We start from the raw sequence: 18331 nt of genomic DNA, 5'->3' as shown, positions 1-18331 counted from the left end.
TGTGTTCAGATCCTTCGCGGCCTCTCTGGGTCTTTAGAGCTAAGAGTGCTCCTTTCTTCTGGGTGTAGGGAAAGCATCTCTCATGTGACGGTTTGTTGCCTGCTTCAGGGGAGAAGGGCAGGGGGAAGGTCAGAGGGACCCGCCTGCTTCTGCCATTTTCTCAAACTCCTTCAGATTAAAAGACTCAATAAGCCAAGATACCACGTTTTAGGGGTAGCATATCCCGAAACCCATCATCTTCCACAGTGCTTCTAGAAAGTTCCCTCCCCAGTAAAAGGAAAAAGGCCTGCCCCAAGCCTTCTTCCGTTGTCATCTGCCTTTGAATTTGGTTGTGAGAGAATTTTATGCCTGGAACTGCGGCAGCCACCTTGCACATATGGTGACAAATCAGGGACAAAAGCCAACCCTCTGAGGAGGCAGGAACAGAAGGATGGATAGAGTGTGAATCCTTGGAGATACCAAACTCAACTTGGTCTTCTCGCTAATTAAACAGTAAATGCCACAATATTTTAAACCCTTGTTTTTTAGGTTTTGGTTTCTTACAGTCAAAAATATCATAACTGATCTGGGGGCTGGGTAAAGAGAAGGCAGCAAATCTGGCCATTGGCAAGGCTATTTTAAAAACAAAGGCAAGGGCTGCATTTTAAGATTTCTTTTTTTAAGGGAACATACATCAGTTTTGGAAAGCATCTGATTTCTGTTCTCCGTAATTTTTGTAAAAGTGGACTCTGAAGAAAGACTGGGACGACATCTGACAGTGGGAATAAATCGAGGTGAAGACGGGGCCGAGGACGGAGGTGCAGACAGGCCTGTGGGAAACTGTAATGAGTGTGAGGGCGCAAAAGCCACAGGCGCAGAATTATTATCTGAGATCTGTGACATGGAGGATAGATGGGAGACGCCATTCTAGGTGCACATAGAAAGGAGAAGAAGACAGAGATAGGAAATGAGGTGAATATATATACAGCAAACACATAAATAATTATTACTAAACAAATAGGGGGAAAACCCCAAACACTGTAAGTCTTTTCTCAGTAGAAGAAGTCAAGTAGTAGCAGTGGAATTTGGAAGAAGCAAGCGCCCAGATCATCCTGGTGAAAGTCCCACCCTGAAGGAGGGAAGGAGGGGAGGAAGGAAAGACAAATGAGTAGAAGGAAAGAAAGGAAAGAAGGAAAGTCCTACATGTCATCAGCAGAAGAGGGGAGTTAACAGAGCAAGAGCCAGCGAAGGGCCAGTACACCCCGTGTAGGTGCTGTTCCCTCAGTGCACCTGCCCAGCCCCCAGAAGTCAGAGAAGATTGGTTTCAGAAAAGTGTGTCTGTACAAGTACTACTGAATCAAACCTGAGATTTGAAAAATGAAAAAGAAAACAAAGTTCCTCTCCTTTTGTTTTAGAAAGGTCAAAAGCTAGCCGGTGTAGAGGGAGGCCAAATTTTCCACCGGGCTGAGTTTCATTGTATGCTAAAGAGGATGAGCGGGCCGAGGAGGGGGAGAGTGGGTAGAGGAAGGCTAGTGCCCAGGATTTACCACCGCAGGGGGCCTCACACGTGGTCTAGGGCCAAGAGGCAGCATCTGGGCCCCTGGGCAGCTGGTGGGACAGCACCCTTCAACTCTCATGGGTCTGGGGAGCTCTCTGGCTAAGCCTGTGCTCCTCCTTCACGTGACATCCAGTAGTCTACTGAGCTTTCGCATCAGGCCCTGTGTGGGTCCCTTGATGGTGACCCTCCTACTCTCAAAGAGCCCCCGATCTAAGGCAGGTGACTGGCAGAACTAATTATAATCCAGGGCGCTGTGAGGCCACGGAAGCAAGGGCAAGGGAGAGAAGAGCTACCAGTGCTAACCAAAGAGAGGTCGTCTGGAAAGGTTTTGTAGAGAAGGGGCGATTCAAACTGTATCTTCAGAGATGACTCAGATTTCCCTAGGCTCTGAAGTTCGGGGAGAGACATGCCATGAGGGGGAACAGCTTGAAGAGAAGCATGAGTCTGGGAAGGTGCATGGCATTTTCCAGAAACAGCAAGTGGTGGGGATGGGCTGCTGAAGAGCTGGTGCCTGGAGACTGCTATGGGGCCTGCAAACCAGAGTCCCCGTTGGGGCTGCTACACACAGTCTGAACGTCTAGAGAACAAGTCCGTGCACGGGGCTGCCATTTCATAAAGTATAAATATACAGGTGAGAATGAAACAGTTTGTGGTCTCTATAATGGTGCTATATTAACAGGCTAATAATAGTGCTGAAAGCTTTATAGAAACGCTAATACTATGCTGCTCAAATGCTAAGCGTTTACGTAAATATAAAATTGTATAGGCTGACTCTTCCATACTATGATGCGTTCATTTTCGTCTACTGACAGAACCCTGGGGAGCAGAGGACCAAGGATCCGTATTCTGGAGGGCTGTTATCATTCATTCTTCTATTCAATCACTCAGCAAACATTCATTGAGTATTTACTTTGTGTCAAAGACCAGAGGTGAGAATACATGTATAAAGAAGGCCGAGTTCTTGGCTTTAAGAACTTTCGGTTTAACCGGAGAAGACAAATGGGTAAATAAATGAGCACCGTGAAAGATGACAGGTGCCCTAGAAACACATTCTTTGGGCAGGAGAAGCGCCGAGGGGTGAGGCTACAGAATAAGGCAGAGCAGGATGGCCTTCCCGGGGGAGGTGGCACTTGAGACAACTCTTGGAAGATGAGTTGGCATGAAAGATAACGCAGCGAGGAGGAGTGGAGAAAGGGGGAGGCCACATCTGCAAGGCCATTTGGGGGCCACTGCAAGTTTTTCTTGAGCAAAACGTGAAGTAGGGGGGCTTCTCAATTCCTGAGGCGTTCGCACGGGGCCAAGCTGTCTCACCCCCTGGTTGCCAGCCAGAAGGACCTGCGTGCGCACGCTCCGCCGTGTGTTGTAGGATTTAGTGAGAGGGCAAGTGCTCACTGTGTGTCCATTAGGTACGTAGGCTGTAGTAGGCATATGGGGAAGAAAGGAAAGCAGAGAGCAGGCAGAAACTCAAATATTATGGAAAACTGAGTGTCTCATGTGCGAGCCGGTTACGGCGTGGCTTCCAGTGAGTCACCACAAGCGGCAGACAATGCAGCCATTGTGGCCTCGCCGAGCCTGCGGAGGCTCCTGCCCTCTGTGTCCTCCGTGTGGGTCTCAGGGTGTTCACGTGAAGCCCCTTGCTTGCGATTGCATCTCCCATGAGCGGTTTTACTTTCTTACCTTGCTATGGAATCAGCATTGCACCAAAAGGAACACTGCTGGTCTTCTAGCAAAGCAGCAAGACACAGAGGGAGGCATGAGCCAAGGGCCTGCGGTACCAGTTGCAAGTGGTTTCTGTGATGTCTGCAAAAGGCTGAGACGTCTCCGTGGCCCTTTTGGGGAAAATAAATGTGAAGGAAGGGCCGCTGTGAGTCAAGGCCGTGAGCAAAATGGATGGAAATGCTAAATTTCACCAAGAAAGTGAAGTGCAAAGTGTTTGACTTCAGGACTGGATGTTCTTTGAAAAGGCATTCATTGTAATTCCTCATCCTACCCTCTCCTTTAGCTCGGGCTGCTGCTTCTGGGTCCAGCGAGCTGCCCAAACTCTGCCATCTGTGTTCAGGCAAACATAAACACCACCTTCCTGCCACGCGCTCTTTCCTCCTGTTCGTGGCCAGATTTCTTGGAAATGTCATATCTCCTTTCTGGCACCCACAGGATAATGCCTTGCTTTTTTCATCATCAACCAAAATGTAGACAGAAAAAAAAGCCCACTTTTTATGTTTCTCTTCATTGTTTTTTTTTTTTTTAAGATTTTATTTATTTATTTGACAGAGAGAGACACAGCGAGAGAGAGAACACAAGCAGGGGGAGTGGGAGAGAGAGAAGCAGGCTTCCTGCTGAGCAGGGAGCCCGATGTGGGGCTCGATCCCAGGACCCTGGGACCATGACCTGAGTCGAAGGCAGACGCTTAATGACTGAGCCACGCAGGCGCCCTCTCCTCATTGTTTTTATATGATAAAATTGCCCCAGGAAATTGTCCGGTGGTGGAAGTCCCATGGTGTCACAGGGCCGCAATCCCAGGAGCATTAGGGACCAACCTTCCACAGGCTGCTGGAATTCAAAATCCCAAATGCGCATCGTGAAGACTGTATAGGAACGTCAGCCGTAAAAAGTAGCAGTACTGAGATGAGTGAAATTTGTTTTGATCAGTATCCCTTAAAGCACATCACAGGGAAGATAAACCCCTCAAATAAGATACAGATGGTTAAGACCTTAGCCTAATTCTGTGGCATATAACCCATGTTGGTAGGACCCCCATGTGAGAATAGGGTCATAGAATGCCTTAGTGTACCTTTTTAAGCTTTTAAAGGCCAACCGCCTGGATAAATGATAGATAGATAGATGATAGATAATTTGATATATAAAATTATTTTAGAACTTGTAATTTTATACAAATAATTTTTAGTAATTCATAAGGAAATAATTCTAGTATATCTCTGAAGAATTATACTCTTAGCTGCTGGGTCTCCAGAGGGACATTGACAAACTAGGATGGTTTCCAGACCCTCTGCACACATCCTAATTTGTCCGTGTCCCGTGATCACAGACAAAAGATCTCACGAGGCATATGATGCTAAGTCCAGAAAATGGACAAAGGAACTGGATCCTTCTCCGGTCAGGAGCATTTACCCCCCGCCCCACCCAAATATAAGAAGCAGGCTTGTGACTTGCCCCACCCCTCACACCCACTCCTCCTCAACTCACCACCTCAGACTCTGTCTGAAGTAGGATGATGGAGCATCAAAGGAAGGGACTCTTGTATCTCAAGGGGTCTTTCTTCTGGTAGGGAAGCCCTATTTCCCACCTAATAAAGGGGGCAAACTAGGAAGGGGAAGGAGAAGGGCAAGATGGCAAGGACAATCTTCTGCTACTCAAGCAGTTCCGACATCTGTTACACCAGGTCCTTATCTCAGTACCCTGTGCTGGCCAGTATCCCCTCTAAATCCCCTCCTGGGGTGCCTCCCTCAATCTGCCTTATAAGTGTTTCCTTCTCCAATGTCACTCCTTTCTTTAATCTGAATATCAGAGACCAATTGCCAAAGCACATAGAAGCTAATCAATATGTGAAACATAGATAAAATGAGTAACGACAAGTAGAGATGCGAAGTAATACAGTATTCTTACCCAAACGTAAGGATTTGACTTGATTCTCCTTGTGGTAGAGAAATATGTTGCTCTACCACATTTGGGGTGTGTGTGTGTGTGTGTGTGTGTGTGTGTGTGTGTGTGTGCGTGCGCGAGAAACATGAGGATTTTAAGATCACAATGGGGGAAGATATGTGGAAGTTTAGGACATGAACGAACCTATAAGAGTACTTTAAAGTCATTTTGCGAGTAAAAATTAAAGCAGTACATAATAAATGATAGGTAATAGAGATATTACTAGAATGTTGAGTTTCTTGGGGGGCAACTATGTAACTACACATGGTTTCTTTCAACGCCACAGATATGCCTCCCAGTACCTAGGAAAAAGTCTGCCATGTACTGGTACTAAATATTTGTTTTCTGATTAGCTAAATAAATTACTGATTTAATTTCATCTTAATGGTTTGTGTTCACATGCTTATAAATTAATTTTATATTGTCATGGATTCTTGCATTTTTATTTGTTCCTCCATTTAAACATTCAGTCCTTTTTAGATTTATTTTTTGAAGTCACCTATGTCCCAGGATCCTGGAGATGTAAAATGCCTTGGATATTTCTGATGGGAAGAGATTCAGACCAACTTTATTTGACCTGCTTCTTTTCCTAGAGCGGAACAGCATTTTTTAACCCCCTGAAATGGCAGGGTTAAATGGCCCTCGCTCAGCCTGTGATAAATGTGTGCCCACACACATTTCTAGTCCATTTTATACACATCTCAGTTCTTTTCTTCTCCATCTCCCTTACTGTTGTCTCCTCTTCTAAATGTTGTCATTCCCTGGGTCCCCGTCCTTTTCCCGCTTCTCCTGCTCCTCTGTTTATCTGCCCAAGTGATCTCATTCATTCCCATGATTTTAAATCCCAGATACATGCTGCTGAATCCCAAATACATATCTCCAGCCTTGACTTAACTCCTAAGCTCCAAATCTGTATATGAGTCTGAATTGACATTTTTAACTGAAGGTCTTATAGCTAAAATAGTTAAAACATTTCAGTAAATCTAAAACAGAACTTCTGATTTCCACTCCTCCTTTTACCCCCAGTCATAACCAGTTCGGTTCTCAGCCTTCCTTCGGTCAGGATATTGCCGTGAACAATATATAGGCCTATATACAGGGTATTGAACATTGTAAAATCACCCAACCAACGGCTCAAATCATGGGGCCATCTTGGGTTCCGACCCACCTCCTTACCTTCTAACTCCAATTCATGAACAAGTGTAGTCATTTTTACCTCCAAATTCCCTTGAATCTGTCTACTTGTCTCAAGGTCTACTCTGAACATCCAAGTCTAAGCTACCATCATCTCTTGTTAACTCTAAGGCAACATACTCCTTTCTGTTATCAGGCTTGCTCCTGGAAGAACCAGTCTGCACCCAACAGCAAGAAACTTGGCATCAGTGCCCCCATACCATTCAGTGTGCATTGCCCCTTTATACTTGGAAAACCATAAAAAGTTGTCACTGTGACTTGCAGGACCCTGTTTGAAGTGTCCCCTCTGTCCCTATCCAAATTTAGTGGATCCTATTTAACTCCCCAGGCTGCTGTGCCCCACATATGATGTACTGGCTGCCCAACAGTTCCAAAAACATGCTTTCCTATGTTACGCCTTACAAACTATTGTTTCCTGTGCCTGCAGTGCTCTTCCCTTGGTTAGTTTTTGTTTCGTTTCGTTTCTATTTTTGACAAGTTACAAACATATAATAAGCATCCACATACCTACTTCTGAAATTAATGACTGCTAACATTTTGCTCTTTTCCTTCAGTTTTTAACATTAAAATAGTAAAACAATATCAAGTCCCTTTTGTTCTTCTTCCCCCCAAGTTCCATTCCCCTGCCTCCTTACTCAGAGCAAGTAATGGATGTTGTTGTTTCCCTCCCCCGCATCCATTTCTTTCTTCCTTCTTTCTGGTACAGTCTTAACTTTGAGACACACACACACACACACACACACGCACACACGCACACACGCACACACACACACCCAGTACCCTCTTCTGTTTCAGCAAGAGCCAACTGTGGCCGGATGTGGCCAAGGAGACATGAGGGCAGGTTTCCTGGAGGCTGTGCTTCATTTTCCTCCAGGTTGCACAACGGAAGCCTCTAGCACTTCCTGAGGCTCCTATCCTCTCTACTCTGCCTCAAAGGTTTGCTGTTAGAGAATGGCCTGCAGCGGGACCTGAGGAACTGGGCTGTCTGAATTTCTGATTCAACGCCAAAGCAGGAACGAAACAGTGTTCTTGTTTGTTCAGTCTTCATCATCTGTCATCTGCTTATCTTGCATAGCTGTCTGCTAGTAACTAAAAACATCAGCATCACAAATAGAAGGAAGTGACTTCCTAAATGTCTCCACCCCTCGCCTCCTAAAAATGAAAGAAAAAGGATATTTCCTTTTATATCTAATCATTTTTGTTGATATATTATTTTACTATATTTAAGTGTGTGGTTATACTCAGTGCTCTGAAAAACTTACTTATACAAGGTTAAGTCTCCATTCAGTCATAAAGTTTTGAAAGTAACAGCGCAGAACTGACCTCTCTGTCTCTTCTCTCTGCCTGTAGGTTGCGGCATGTTTACTCTCCTGTCATCTGTCACTGCTGCTGTCAGTGGCCTCCTGGTGGGTTATGAACTTGGGCTCATCTCTGGGGCCCTTCTTCAGATAAGAACCTTATTAACCCTAACCTGCCATGAGCAGGAAATGGTTGTGAGCTCCCTCCTCATTGGCGCCTTGCTGGCCTCCCTCACTGGAGGGGTCCTGATTGACAGGTATGGAAGAAGGGCTGCCATCATCTTGTCATCCTGCCTCCTTGGACTCGGAAGCTTAGTCTTGATACTCAGTTTATCTTACGCAGTTCTCATAGTGGGCCGCATTGCTATAGGGGTTTCCATTTCACTCTCTTCAATTGCCACATGTGTTTACATAGCAGAGATCGCTCCACAACACAGAAGAGGTCTTCTTGTGTCCCTGAATGAGCTGATGATTGTCATCGGCATACTTTTCGCCTACATTTCAAATTACGCGTTTGCCAATGTTTCCCATGGCTGGAAATATATGTTTGGCCTTGTTATTCCCTTGGGAGTTTTGCAAGCAATTGCAATGTATTTTCTTCCTCCAAGTCCCCGGTTTCTGGTGATGAAAGGACACGAGGAAGCTGCTGGCAAGGTTCTCAGAAGGTTGAGAGCCATCTCGGATACAACAGAGGAACTCACTGGGATAAAATCTTCCCTGAAAGATGAATATCAGTATAGTTTTTGGGATCTGTTTCGATCAAAGGACAACATGAGGACTCGGATAATGATAGGCCTGACATTGGTATTTTTTGTGCAAGTCACCGGTCAGCCAAACATATTATTCTATGCATCAACTGTTTTGAAGTCTGTTGGCTTCCAAAGCAATGAGGCAGCTAGCCTCGCTTCCACGGGGGTTGGAGTTGTCAAGGTCATCAGCACCATCCCTGCCACTCTTCTTGTAGACCACGTTGGGAGCAAAACCTTCCTCTGTGTCGGCTCCTCTGTGATGGCAGCTTCATTGGTGACCATGGGCATCGTGAATCTCAACATCCCCATGAACTTCACCAATATCTGCCGAAGCCATAGCCCTATCAACCAGTCGTTGGATGAGTCTGTGTTTTCTGGGCCAGGAAACCTATCGGCCAGTGACGACACTCTTAGAGAGCTCTTTAAGGGGATCACTACCCATAGCAGAAACTCCCTAATGCCCACAAAAAATGACGCGGATAAGAGAGGGGTGACGACCTTACCAAATGCTGGACTTAGCCAAGCTGAATACCAGATAGTCACAGACCCTGCGGACGTCCCAGCTTTCTTGAAATGGCTTTCCTTAGCCAGCTTGCTTGTTTATGTTGCTGCTTTTTCAATTGGTCTAGGACCAAGTAAGTATTTTATTTTTTATTCCTTCCTTCTTTGCCCTTATGAATGCTAACATATTGCTTTTGACCATCAGAGCATCTTACGGCTATGGTACCTTTTACATATAACTACTAGAAGTAAGATGGGGATAATACTGGCCACCTGATGTATCTACTAATGCGGAAAGTATGCTTGACTCATACCTCCTTTGTGAAATGTGTGGGCCTGGTATTCAACAGAAGGATTAGTTTTCCATTATCTGTCACATGAGGATAATTTAACAGTGATTGATTGGGGATAAACCCGACCTCGAAAGATATGTATTGCCCAAGAGAACATATTGTTTTATGAAAGCAGTCTACTGGGATAACATTTTCTTCCATATCATTCCTGAGTTCTTCATAAATGGAAAAAATTCAAGCATTTAGATTTTCTTAAAGACACGCTAGTGGAGGCATTCCGTAATAATGAAGGACAGGAAATGATGAGTTGGGAAAGAGGGTGGATTATTCCTTTAAGTACCCTTTGTCTTATCACCAGTGTAACCTCCCTGAGCACTTTACTCATTAAGCAGGAGAATGGGAGTCAAGTTACTCCCATTCAATACAATATAAATTTACAGGGAGATAGCTACGCAGTTGTCTTATTTTGTATAGCTGGTCTACTCCAGTGATGAAGTTTAAACGCTTATCTTGAGCAAACCCTCTAGAGTTTTCTAGAACAGGTTGTTGCAGTTCCTTGTCTTTCAGCCTCTCACCCAGGCTAAACCTCTCTTAGGGAAGCAAAGTGTAGTCTCTCTACCAGCCTCAACTCCTACACCTCTCTCTCATTCTCTCTCTCTCTCTCAGACCTCTCTCCCCTTCGCCCTTTCTTCCTTCCTCTTTCACACAGTTTTGTTTTTCTTGTTGTTGTTGTTTACAAGGATCAAGGACCAAACAAATATGCTCAAATAAAAGGAAGTAGTGGAGCTTAGGAACACAAGAAGACGTATGTTGAAGGAGAAGGAATCTCATGGACAAATTTAGGTTTCTGGTGCCAGGAACTGACGGTGTTTCTAGAAAGAAAGTCACTTTAGGGCTTTCTCTGGTGATCTACTGTTAAGTCATTAACTATTCATTCAGGTGATACATATCAAGTGGCTATTTTTTTTCAATAACAAAGAACTATGTTAGTTGTTGGGGAAACAGTAAGGAACAAGACAGACACCGTCCCTGTCTTCAAGGAGATTATGTCTGAATTGACGGAGCTATATTCGCTATGTCTGCTTCTTTCTGGTCAGCAACCAGCAGGTTTGGCCTGCTTAATCTCAGTTAATGAATAACTGGATTTTGCACATGGCTGATATGGCCTATACTGCAGCTTTGTTTCCTCACCTTGCAGTCTACTCCCACTTCTAAGTGAGATCAGTTTCTGGATATTGACTCTTTCAAATTCCAGAATGAGAGAAGGAATATGACTGACTCTGCTCTTTGCTATGCAGAGTCATAAATGGTTGTTCAGGGACACCTCTAGGCACATAGCCCAAACTGTGGATGACCAGATTGGCCCTTCCTCTGTCACTAGGAGTAGACAGATTTGCTTATAAGTGACTGAGCATGGACGGTTAGAGTAAATACTGTAATACCATCAGGCTCTGATCTCTCTGACTTGTTTCTGGACCCTGGCCCTCCCTGTTAAGACTTAACAATGATAAATATTATTAATGAATAGTTTCCTAGAAACAGGTTTCTACTATTATTTCAGGATTCAATCATCTTGGGGGTGTACCTGGGAGACATTCGTCTTAGTCAGTTTGGGTTGCTCTAATAAATCGCCAAAGCCCAGACGGCTCAGACAACAGAGATTTATTTCTCACAGGCTAGAGCCTGGCAAAGTCCAAAATCAAGGTGCTGGCAGACTTGGCTGTTGGTGAGGGCCTCCCTCTTGGTTTGTAGATGGCCACCACTTTCTTAGTGTCTCCTCACAGGGCAGAGGGATGGAGAGAGAGAGAGAACTAGCTAGTTTTATTTTGTCTCTTCTCCTAAGGGCACTAATCCCATCATAGGACTCTACCTGATGACCTACCTCCAAATATCACATTGGTAATTAGGACTTCAACATATGAATTGTAGGGAGGGCACAAACATGCAGTCCAGACAATACTTATGTCTTTACTCTGTTACATAAAGCTAATGAACTTTGAGAAACCATCTTATACTTTTATTTTTAGAAACTCTTTAAAGTCTACCAGAAAGGCAAGATACAAGTGAACCTTCTTTTTATATTAATAAGTACAGTTTTACTCATGTGATAAACATCAGGTGGTATTGTCCAAATACCTTTGCCAGCATCTTTTTTTTTTCCTATAGATTCATCATAAAACTAAAAATATTTTTTACATCAATTTTTTGATCCAATCTTTTGAAATATCAAGAATCAACTAAGAATCTCAGGAAAGCTTAGCAAAAAGAAAAGGATGCTTTCTTTGTTTTCAGTCAGAGAAACTTTCAGGTTAACAGAGATCACAACATGGCGCATATTATATCAGAGACATTGATCTAAACTTCCAGAACCCACCTATTCATGGTCAGAGTTTTCCCCAGCTCATACTACCCTTCTCTCTTTAGTTTTTGGGTGACTTTGAAAAATGCAGCAAATTCTCAGTCACTAGCATATCATCTGATACATTATTGTATTAGAGCAAGAATTCCCCTTTTCAGGAAACTTAGCTTGATTTTGGAAAAAAATTATTGGGGTCTGCTTGTTATTTGCTTTTTGGGATTCTTTAAAATAGTATTCTATACTAATTCTTTTAAAATGTTAATTTGGGCTTTAGATTTGACTAATAGTTATTGACACCTATTATGTCAAAGGAAGCCTTTACATACTTTGGAGTATTTCACTTTACCTTCACAACAAGCCTGTGAAGAAAGAGTATTCACCAAATTTTATAAATGGTGGCAGTTTATCTCAGGCTAAGTGACTTTCTCAAATAATTGAAAATACCTCTTGTCTTCTGAAATTCAGTGGTAATGCCTAGTGCAAGACAAGAATAGACAGTCCAGTGTTGGTCTTGTTAATAAATGTTAATTGCTTTTAGTTCAGTCTGCCACGAAGATACATTAGAAGTAAGAATGAATGGAAAGAGTGGATCACTGTCCGTCACATAAAGCTATTAAATGGACCACTCTGCATTTTATGCAAGATAGAGAGTCTCTCTTTTTCTGAAGCTCTGCTCGGTAAGCAAGCATATCCATTTAAGAGGCTGAGCTACAGGGTAAGAGAGGGAGGATAATGATAAGTTTCGATGTGCCCTTACTTGAATAACTGAACTTGATTAAGATAATGTTTAATGTGTATTTGGTTAGAATTCAAGCTCAGCCATAACAAACACCAAAATAATAGTGGCTGAAATAAGGTAGGAGTTTGTTTCTCTCCCGCTTAGCAACTGGGTAGTTCTGGGTGTTGTGGAGGTTTCCAGGGTCAGGTGCCAGAAGCCTATAGATGGTGTCCCCAAATCTCCCTGTAGCCAGTGCTTTAATATTGATTCTCATTCCATCATGATGATTATTTGAAAATACTAAGATATATTTTAAAATTTCATCACCCTTTTCTGGTAGCTAATGGTCCCTTGAGAATAAGTGAAAGGCACAAAGTACAGTCAATTAAAAGGAGGCTGGGTATAGAAAGGCCTGGATAATAAGGCAGTGTGAGCAATTCTTTTTTTTAAAGATTTTATTTATTATTTATCTGACAGAGAGAGACACACAGAGAGAGGGATCACAAGCAGGGGGAGTGGGAGAGGGAGAAGCAGGCTTCCCGCCGAGCAGGGAGCCCGATGCGGGGCTCGATCCCAGGACCCTGGGACCATGACCTGAGCCGAAGGCAGACGCTCAAATGACTGAGGCACCCAGGCGCCCAGCACTGTGAAAAATTCTATCAGGGAAGCAGAACCACTGTGAGGAATAGGGGACAAGGAATTTCTTGCAAGGGTTGCACCTCCCATAGCTGTGGAAGACACTGAGAAAGCAAAGGTCTGGAAGGGGATGGTGAGAGGAAAAAGAGAAAGTCACTCATCAGGGCCGTGACAAAGGCAAGCTGGTGAAGAAGCCTGTGGAAGCCTGTTGCCTCCACATCTGGCTGTCGTGTGCAGTCCCTGCAGGTCAGCAGGGCCGGGGGAAGACAAGCTGGACTCCAACCCAGGACAAACTGGAATCTGTGAGAAGCGACTGGAGCCTGTATCTGTCTCACCACATGGACTCTGATGACACTGGCCACTTTCAGAAAAACGGGTGTCCTTCTCCATAGAGCCCTGTGTGCCTGGTCTAGTAGTAGGAGAGGCTGAAGGAGGGGACCTGTGCACTGGCCGTTCCCCCCGACCAGCAAGGAGAGGCAGCAGGTCACAGCAACGTGACAAGCTGCAGGGATGTCTAGGACCCAGCACAGGGTTGATGTGTCACTTTGGCCTTCCAAGTCTCCTGCAAATTTATCTTCCAGCCAGCCCTCCCTGAAAATGAAACAGAGGAGGGAACTCTGGGAAACGTAGTTCCAGTTCAGCTAACTGGACACAGTATAGAACTGCCAGAGTAATAAACTCTGGACTCAGAAAGAACAGATGTGAATATGGGAAAAAAAAAAATTCCAGAAGGTCAAGGGCCCTGAATTCTCTCTTCAAATGCTATGATAGGTATTTATTTCTTTTAATTAAAATATTAATTGTTAAAGTGTATGACTAGCTTCCATCCCATCAATTTCTGAAAAGAGAGGAGGTCATTAAATTAATGTCTCTTGGCTTTTGTTTCTTCAGCTATAAAACCAAAAAACACTCTTTTGCTAATGCATTGTAAAAGCCTCCACATTTATTTTCTTAGGGGCATTCATGGTCTCCCTTGAGTTGATGACTCTCACTTAGCTTTAGTTCTACCATGTCACACGTTTTCTAGTTCCTTTTCTCCTAATGAGTACTGGATTTGTCCACTTTTATGCTTCACTATCAGCCCAGTGCAAGAAGCCCAAATGCTGAATTCTTTTCTCTGTTATGCCAGGGGAATGTCCATGCTGTCATTCAGTCTGATGCTCTGGGGCCTTTTCTCAATCCAGTCAGTGACCAAGTGCTCTTGCATTCCCCCTCACAAATGGCTCCTGTATTTATCTTTTCCTTCCCGTTTCTGCCATCCTAGTCTACCCCTTATGAACTCATGCCTAGATTCCTGGGAGACCCTTCCTATGCCCACCCATCCTCCATAGGAGGGCACATTTATTACCATGTTCCTCATATCAGCACGGCTCACGAATCTTCCATGGCTTCCTACTTTCTACCAAATCAGAGAAGTCAAATATCTTTCAAGATGAAACGAAGATGAGAAATGATCTAGCCTAACATATTCCTTTTATAGAAAAGAAAGAAGTCCAAGAGAATGAGGTCACACAGATTTAGGACTAGAACCCCAGGCATCTGGAGCCTCATTCCATTCTCTTTCTACTACTATCTGACCCATCTCTGAGGGAAAGATGGTGTGATTTTCAAGGCCCACCATCATCTTACTCAGCTCTGTCTGGGTGCCTGCACAACTCTGGGGGCACCGTTTACCTTGTAGTTAGTGGTGTTGTACTCCTTGGCCACCATTCATACACAAGTACACGTTCCACTCCTCGTGGAATGCATAGTGAGGGACGCCCCCTGCCGACGTGCAGTCCTCTCTGTGCCCCTTTATCTCCACTGCTCCACACCCCAGTCGAGGTCAAGAGATACAGGCCCTGGTGGCCCTTCTCCTTCTCCTCTACTCTACCCGAATCCCTCCTATCTTTAAAGCTTAGTGAAAGTCTTAATCTCCTTTATGAATTCACCCTGTTTCTTAGAGGTCTTTATTGGTATGAACTAGGAAATATTTCTAGTGTAGAGTAGTTCAGGTCTGGGTAATAAAGAGCCTGAATGTAAAATCAGAAAAGCTGGGTTCTTCCAATTCCAGCTCTTCTGCTTACTGGTTGTGTGATCTTTAAGTTATCTATCGTCTCTGAATCTGTTTCTCATCTATGAATTGTTCATAATAACGCTCGTTCGATCTCATGAGGTATAGTGAGTGTCCCATGAGCTGAAGCACAGGTGAGTGTCCCATGAGCTGTTGCATATGGTGGGAGTGGAAGTCATGGTGCGTGTAATAACACGACTTTGTCCTTAATGATGAATTGTATTGCTTCTGTATGTTTGTTTTGGTTTACCAAACATAGTTATTAGAATAAGGTCTTTTTATTTAATATTTTATTTATTTATTTATTTGAGAGAGAGAATGAGAGAGAGAGAGAGCACATGAGAGGGGGGAGGGTCAGAGGGAGAAGCAGACTCCCCGCTGAGCAGGGAGCCCGATGCGGGACTCGATCCCAGGACTCCAGGATCCTGACCTGAGCTGAAGGCAGTCGCTTAACCAACGGAGCCACCCAGGCACCCTAGAATAAGGTCTTTGAGGGAAGAAATGGTATCTCATATTTTCTTCCTTCTCTCCCTCCAAGTGAACATTGCGTAAGTCTGTTTGAAAACCATGGAGGAATACGTTAGTGTTTCTAAGAGGGAGGTTGGGGAAGAAGGAGTTTAAGAATGGGATACAAATATAAGAAAGATCTTGAAGTGTGTTTTTTGTGTGTGTCAAGCTGTCCAGGGCAGGCCGAGCACCGCGTCAGCTGGAAATGCTAGGCTACCACAGACACTGCTGTCCCTGCTGGGTGCCATTGTGAGGCTTTTTGCAGAAGAATCCTCACTTGGGCATAGTTCGAAAAATCTCTTTGTGGTTTTGCCTATAAGATGTAGGGAGGATAGGAGTGCTCAGAAATAGGGCTTTTCTTTGTTAAGTCGTGAAGAGTTATTTCAGACTCAGAGTATCTAAAAGTAGCTCCGGATTTGTCTTGGACACCTCTGCTTTTTCCTGCTATACGGAGAACAAGGTTCCTTTTGCTAACGAGATGGAGAATCTCATGGTTGAAGGAGGTTTGGGTACGGGAAAAAGAAATGACCTGTCATCTCATGGATTCTCCAACTTATAATTGCAGTTCTAAGGACTGAACTGGGTTACGTGTAGGTAACAAGGTATGGGTTCAATTTTTTTTTAGAAAAGGGAAAGCATGGACTTTGGAGTAGGGCAGTGCCCAGATTCGAACCTCAACTCTGCTACTTGCCAGCTGTGCAACCTTAGGGAAGTTAGTTAACTTCTCTGTGCCTTACCTTTTATCACTTAGAAATGTGGATACAATTAATAGTTATCTGATAGGATTGTGAGGAGTAAGTCAGCTCATAATAAAGTCCTTAAAAACTGGCCCTGAGAAGTGCCATATAAGCACATGTTGAGTAAAATAAACAAGCCTGAAGAGCTGGGTGTTCACACATGGCATGTGTGTGAGGCATGCAGTCTGAGACAGAATCCCGAATCTTCTCCTCTAAAGAGAACAAGCAGTTATTTCACACCCGTGGTTTGGGGCTGTTGATTCTCCTAGAGTTTTTAGAAAGGATCTGGTCATTGTCCTTGTTTTTCTTGCCAAGAGTCAGTCGTTTATGTCTGTATTAATGTTGTAGTTTTTCTTTTGTAAAGAAAACACATCCTGGGAATTCCAATTCAATCACCAAAATTGTGTTCTAGAGCATTGGTATAAACTGCACAAAGCAGTTAGAGTTTAAAGAAGGTTTTTATTAGAAGCAAGGTTTTCATACCAGATCTTGAATGCATTGTAAAATTTATTAACCTGATGTGATTTTTGCCCAGGTATTTCATTTAGAGAGTTTATTGCTTGTAACAGACACAAATCCTTTGCGAAAAGAGTGGTATAAAGGGAAAAGTACTTGCTTTTCTAAAGTAAAATTGAAAGCAAGACTAAAACCATTTTTATTAAACCTTCTTAAATACGGGTTGGCTTAGAACAACATTCCTTAATTGTATTAGATCACAACATAGTTTCTCCAGCCAAAAAAAAGTGTTTCTATTTTTAGGTTAAAGCATATGCCCTACATCATTTTACTTTCTGGTCCTCTGTTTTCCTAATTGTAAAATAATAGGGTTGCCAGAACCTAAATTCAAGAGGGACCATGAATTTGGGTGGTACGAAGTAATCTCACATATTTTATTTCATGCGTTCAAAATGTTATTCAAAGGAATCCATAGTCTTCACCAGCTTGCTGAAGGGTCCGTGGCCTGAAGAGGTTAGGAGCCTCTGCCCTCCATTTTTCAGTAACTAATACAAAAACTCCTCCATCAAATGAAATCAAGATATAGACTCCATTGCTTTTATTAGAGACCTTTATTAAACATTTAACTTTCCATACTTCATTTTTCACTTTAAAATATGTTCGGGCACCTGGGTGGCTCAGTTGGTTGGGCGGCTGCCTTCGGCTCGGGTCATGATCCTGGAGTCCCTGGATTGAGTCCTGCATCGGGCTCCCTGCTCAGCGCGGAGTCTGCTTTGCCCTCTGACCCTCCCCCCTCTCATGTGCTCTCTCTCTCTCAAATAAATAAAATCTTTAAAAAAAATAAAATATGTTCAAAATCTTAATCTTACCCTCCACTGCATTTCTAGGGTGCTCCTGATCATCACTTAGCTCCTTTTAATAGCTGAATATTTGTCCATCATGGTTCAAACTTCAGGGTAGAACCAAAGATTCCTGACATTGTGAGGCTATGGAGCCACATGAAGATTTCTCTTCTACTCATGCTTCAAAAGTAAAGCACAGGGGAACCCAAACCCAAGGCATGAATTCTCATGAATTCATCTGTGGTGATATTTGTATAGAAACCCAGCCCTCCTTAAGTTAGCCACTGTAACGTAGAAAAATGTGTGTGGCTATTCTTTTCACAATAATTAGGGCTTTTCAAAATCCAAACATTCCTATGTTCATTAATTAATCAACTTCCTCTTCAATCTCATGACTAGCATCTCCTCAGGAAAGCAGATGGAAGGAATTTGTCCAATGTCACATGTTAAGTTTAATAATGAGACTGTGACAGTTATCCTTTAACTACCTTTGTATTCACTCATTCAAGCAGAACCTCACACTGTAGGCTGAGTGACAGGTGCCACCAAATCATCTCCCCTGAGCTCTTCTACCAAATAGGCAGGCGTTCCAGCAAGAAAGCAACTTGGGGTGACCAAGAGGAGAGGGGAGGGGGAGGAAGTGGTGGGGATTCATTCATTCACTCACGTATGCAGCGTGTGTGTGTGTGTGTGTGTGTGTGTGTGTGTGTGTGTGTGTATTGCTCACCCAGTGCTCGGTGTGGCAATTTGGGGATGGGTGAGCAAGGTCCACAACTTGCCTTCATGGAGCC

General features: G+C 43.7%; 1 protein-coding gene across 3 annotated transcripts in view; it reads left to right on the top strand.

The window, feature by feature from the left end:
- The window catches only part of SLC2A12 (solute carrier family 2 member 12), a 53376-nt gene that overhangs the window by 11300 nt on the left and 23745 nt on the right, over positions 1-18331 (top strand). For all 3 annotated transcript variants that reach the window (XM_073893963.1, XM_025865613.2, XM_073893962.1), the window contains one exon: positions 7742-9073. In XM_073893963.1, coding sequence (XP_073750064.1) covers positions 7742-9073 — 1332 coding nt within the window. The remainder of the gene's footprint in view (positions 1-7741; positions 9074-18331) is intronic.

Source organism: Callorhinus ursinus, unplaced genomic scaffold, assembly GCF_003265705.2.
Source record: "Callorhinus ursinus isolate GAN/ISIS: 27379988/994484 unplaced genomic scaffold, GSC_fseal_2.0 scaffold6, whole genome shotgun sequence".
Taxonomy (NCBI): domain Eukaryota; kingdom Metazoa; phylum Chordata; class Mammalia; order Carnivora; family Otariidae; genus Callorhinus; species Callorhinus ursinus.
This window is presented reverse-complemented; position numbering and strand designations above follow the sequence as displayed.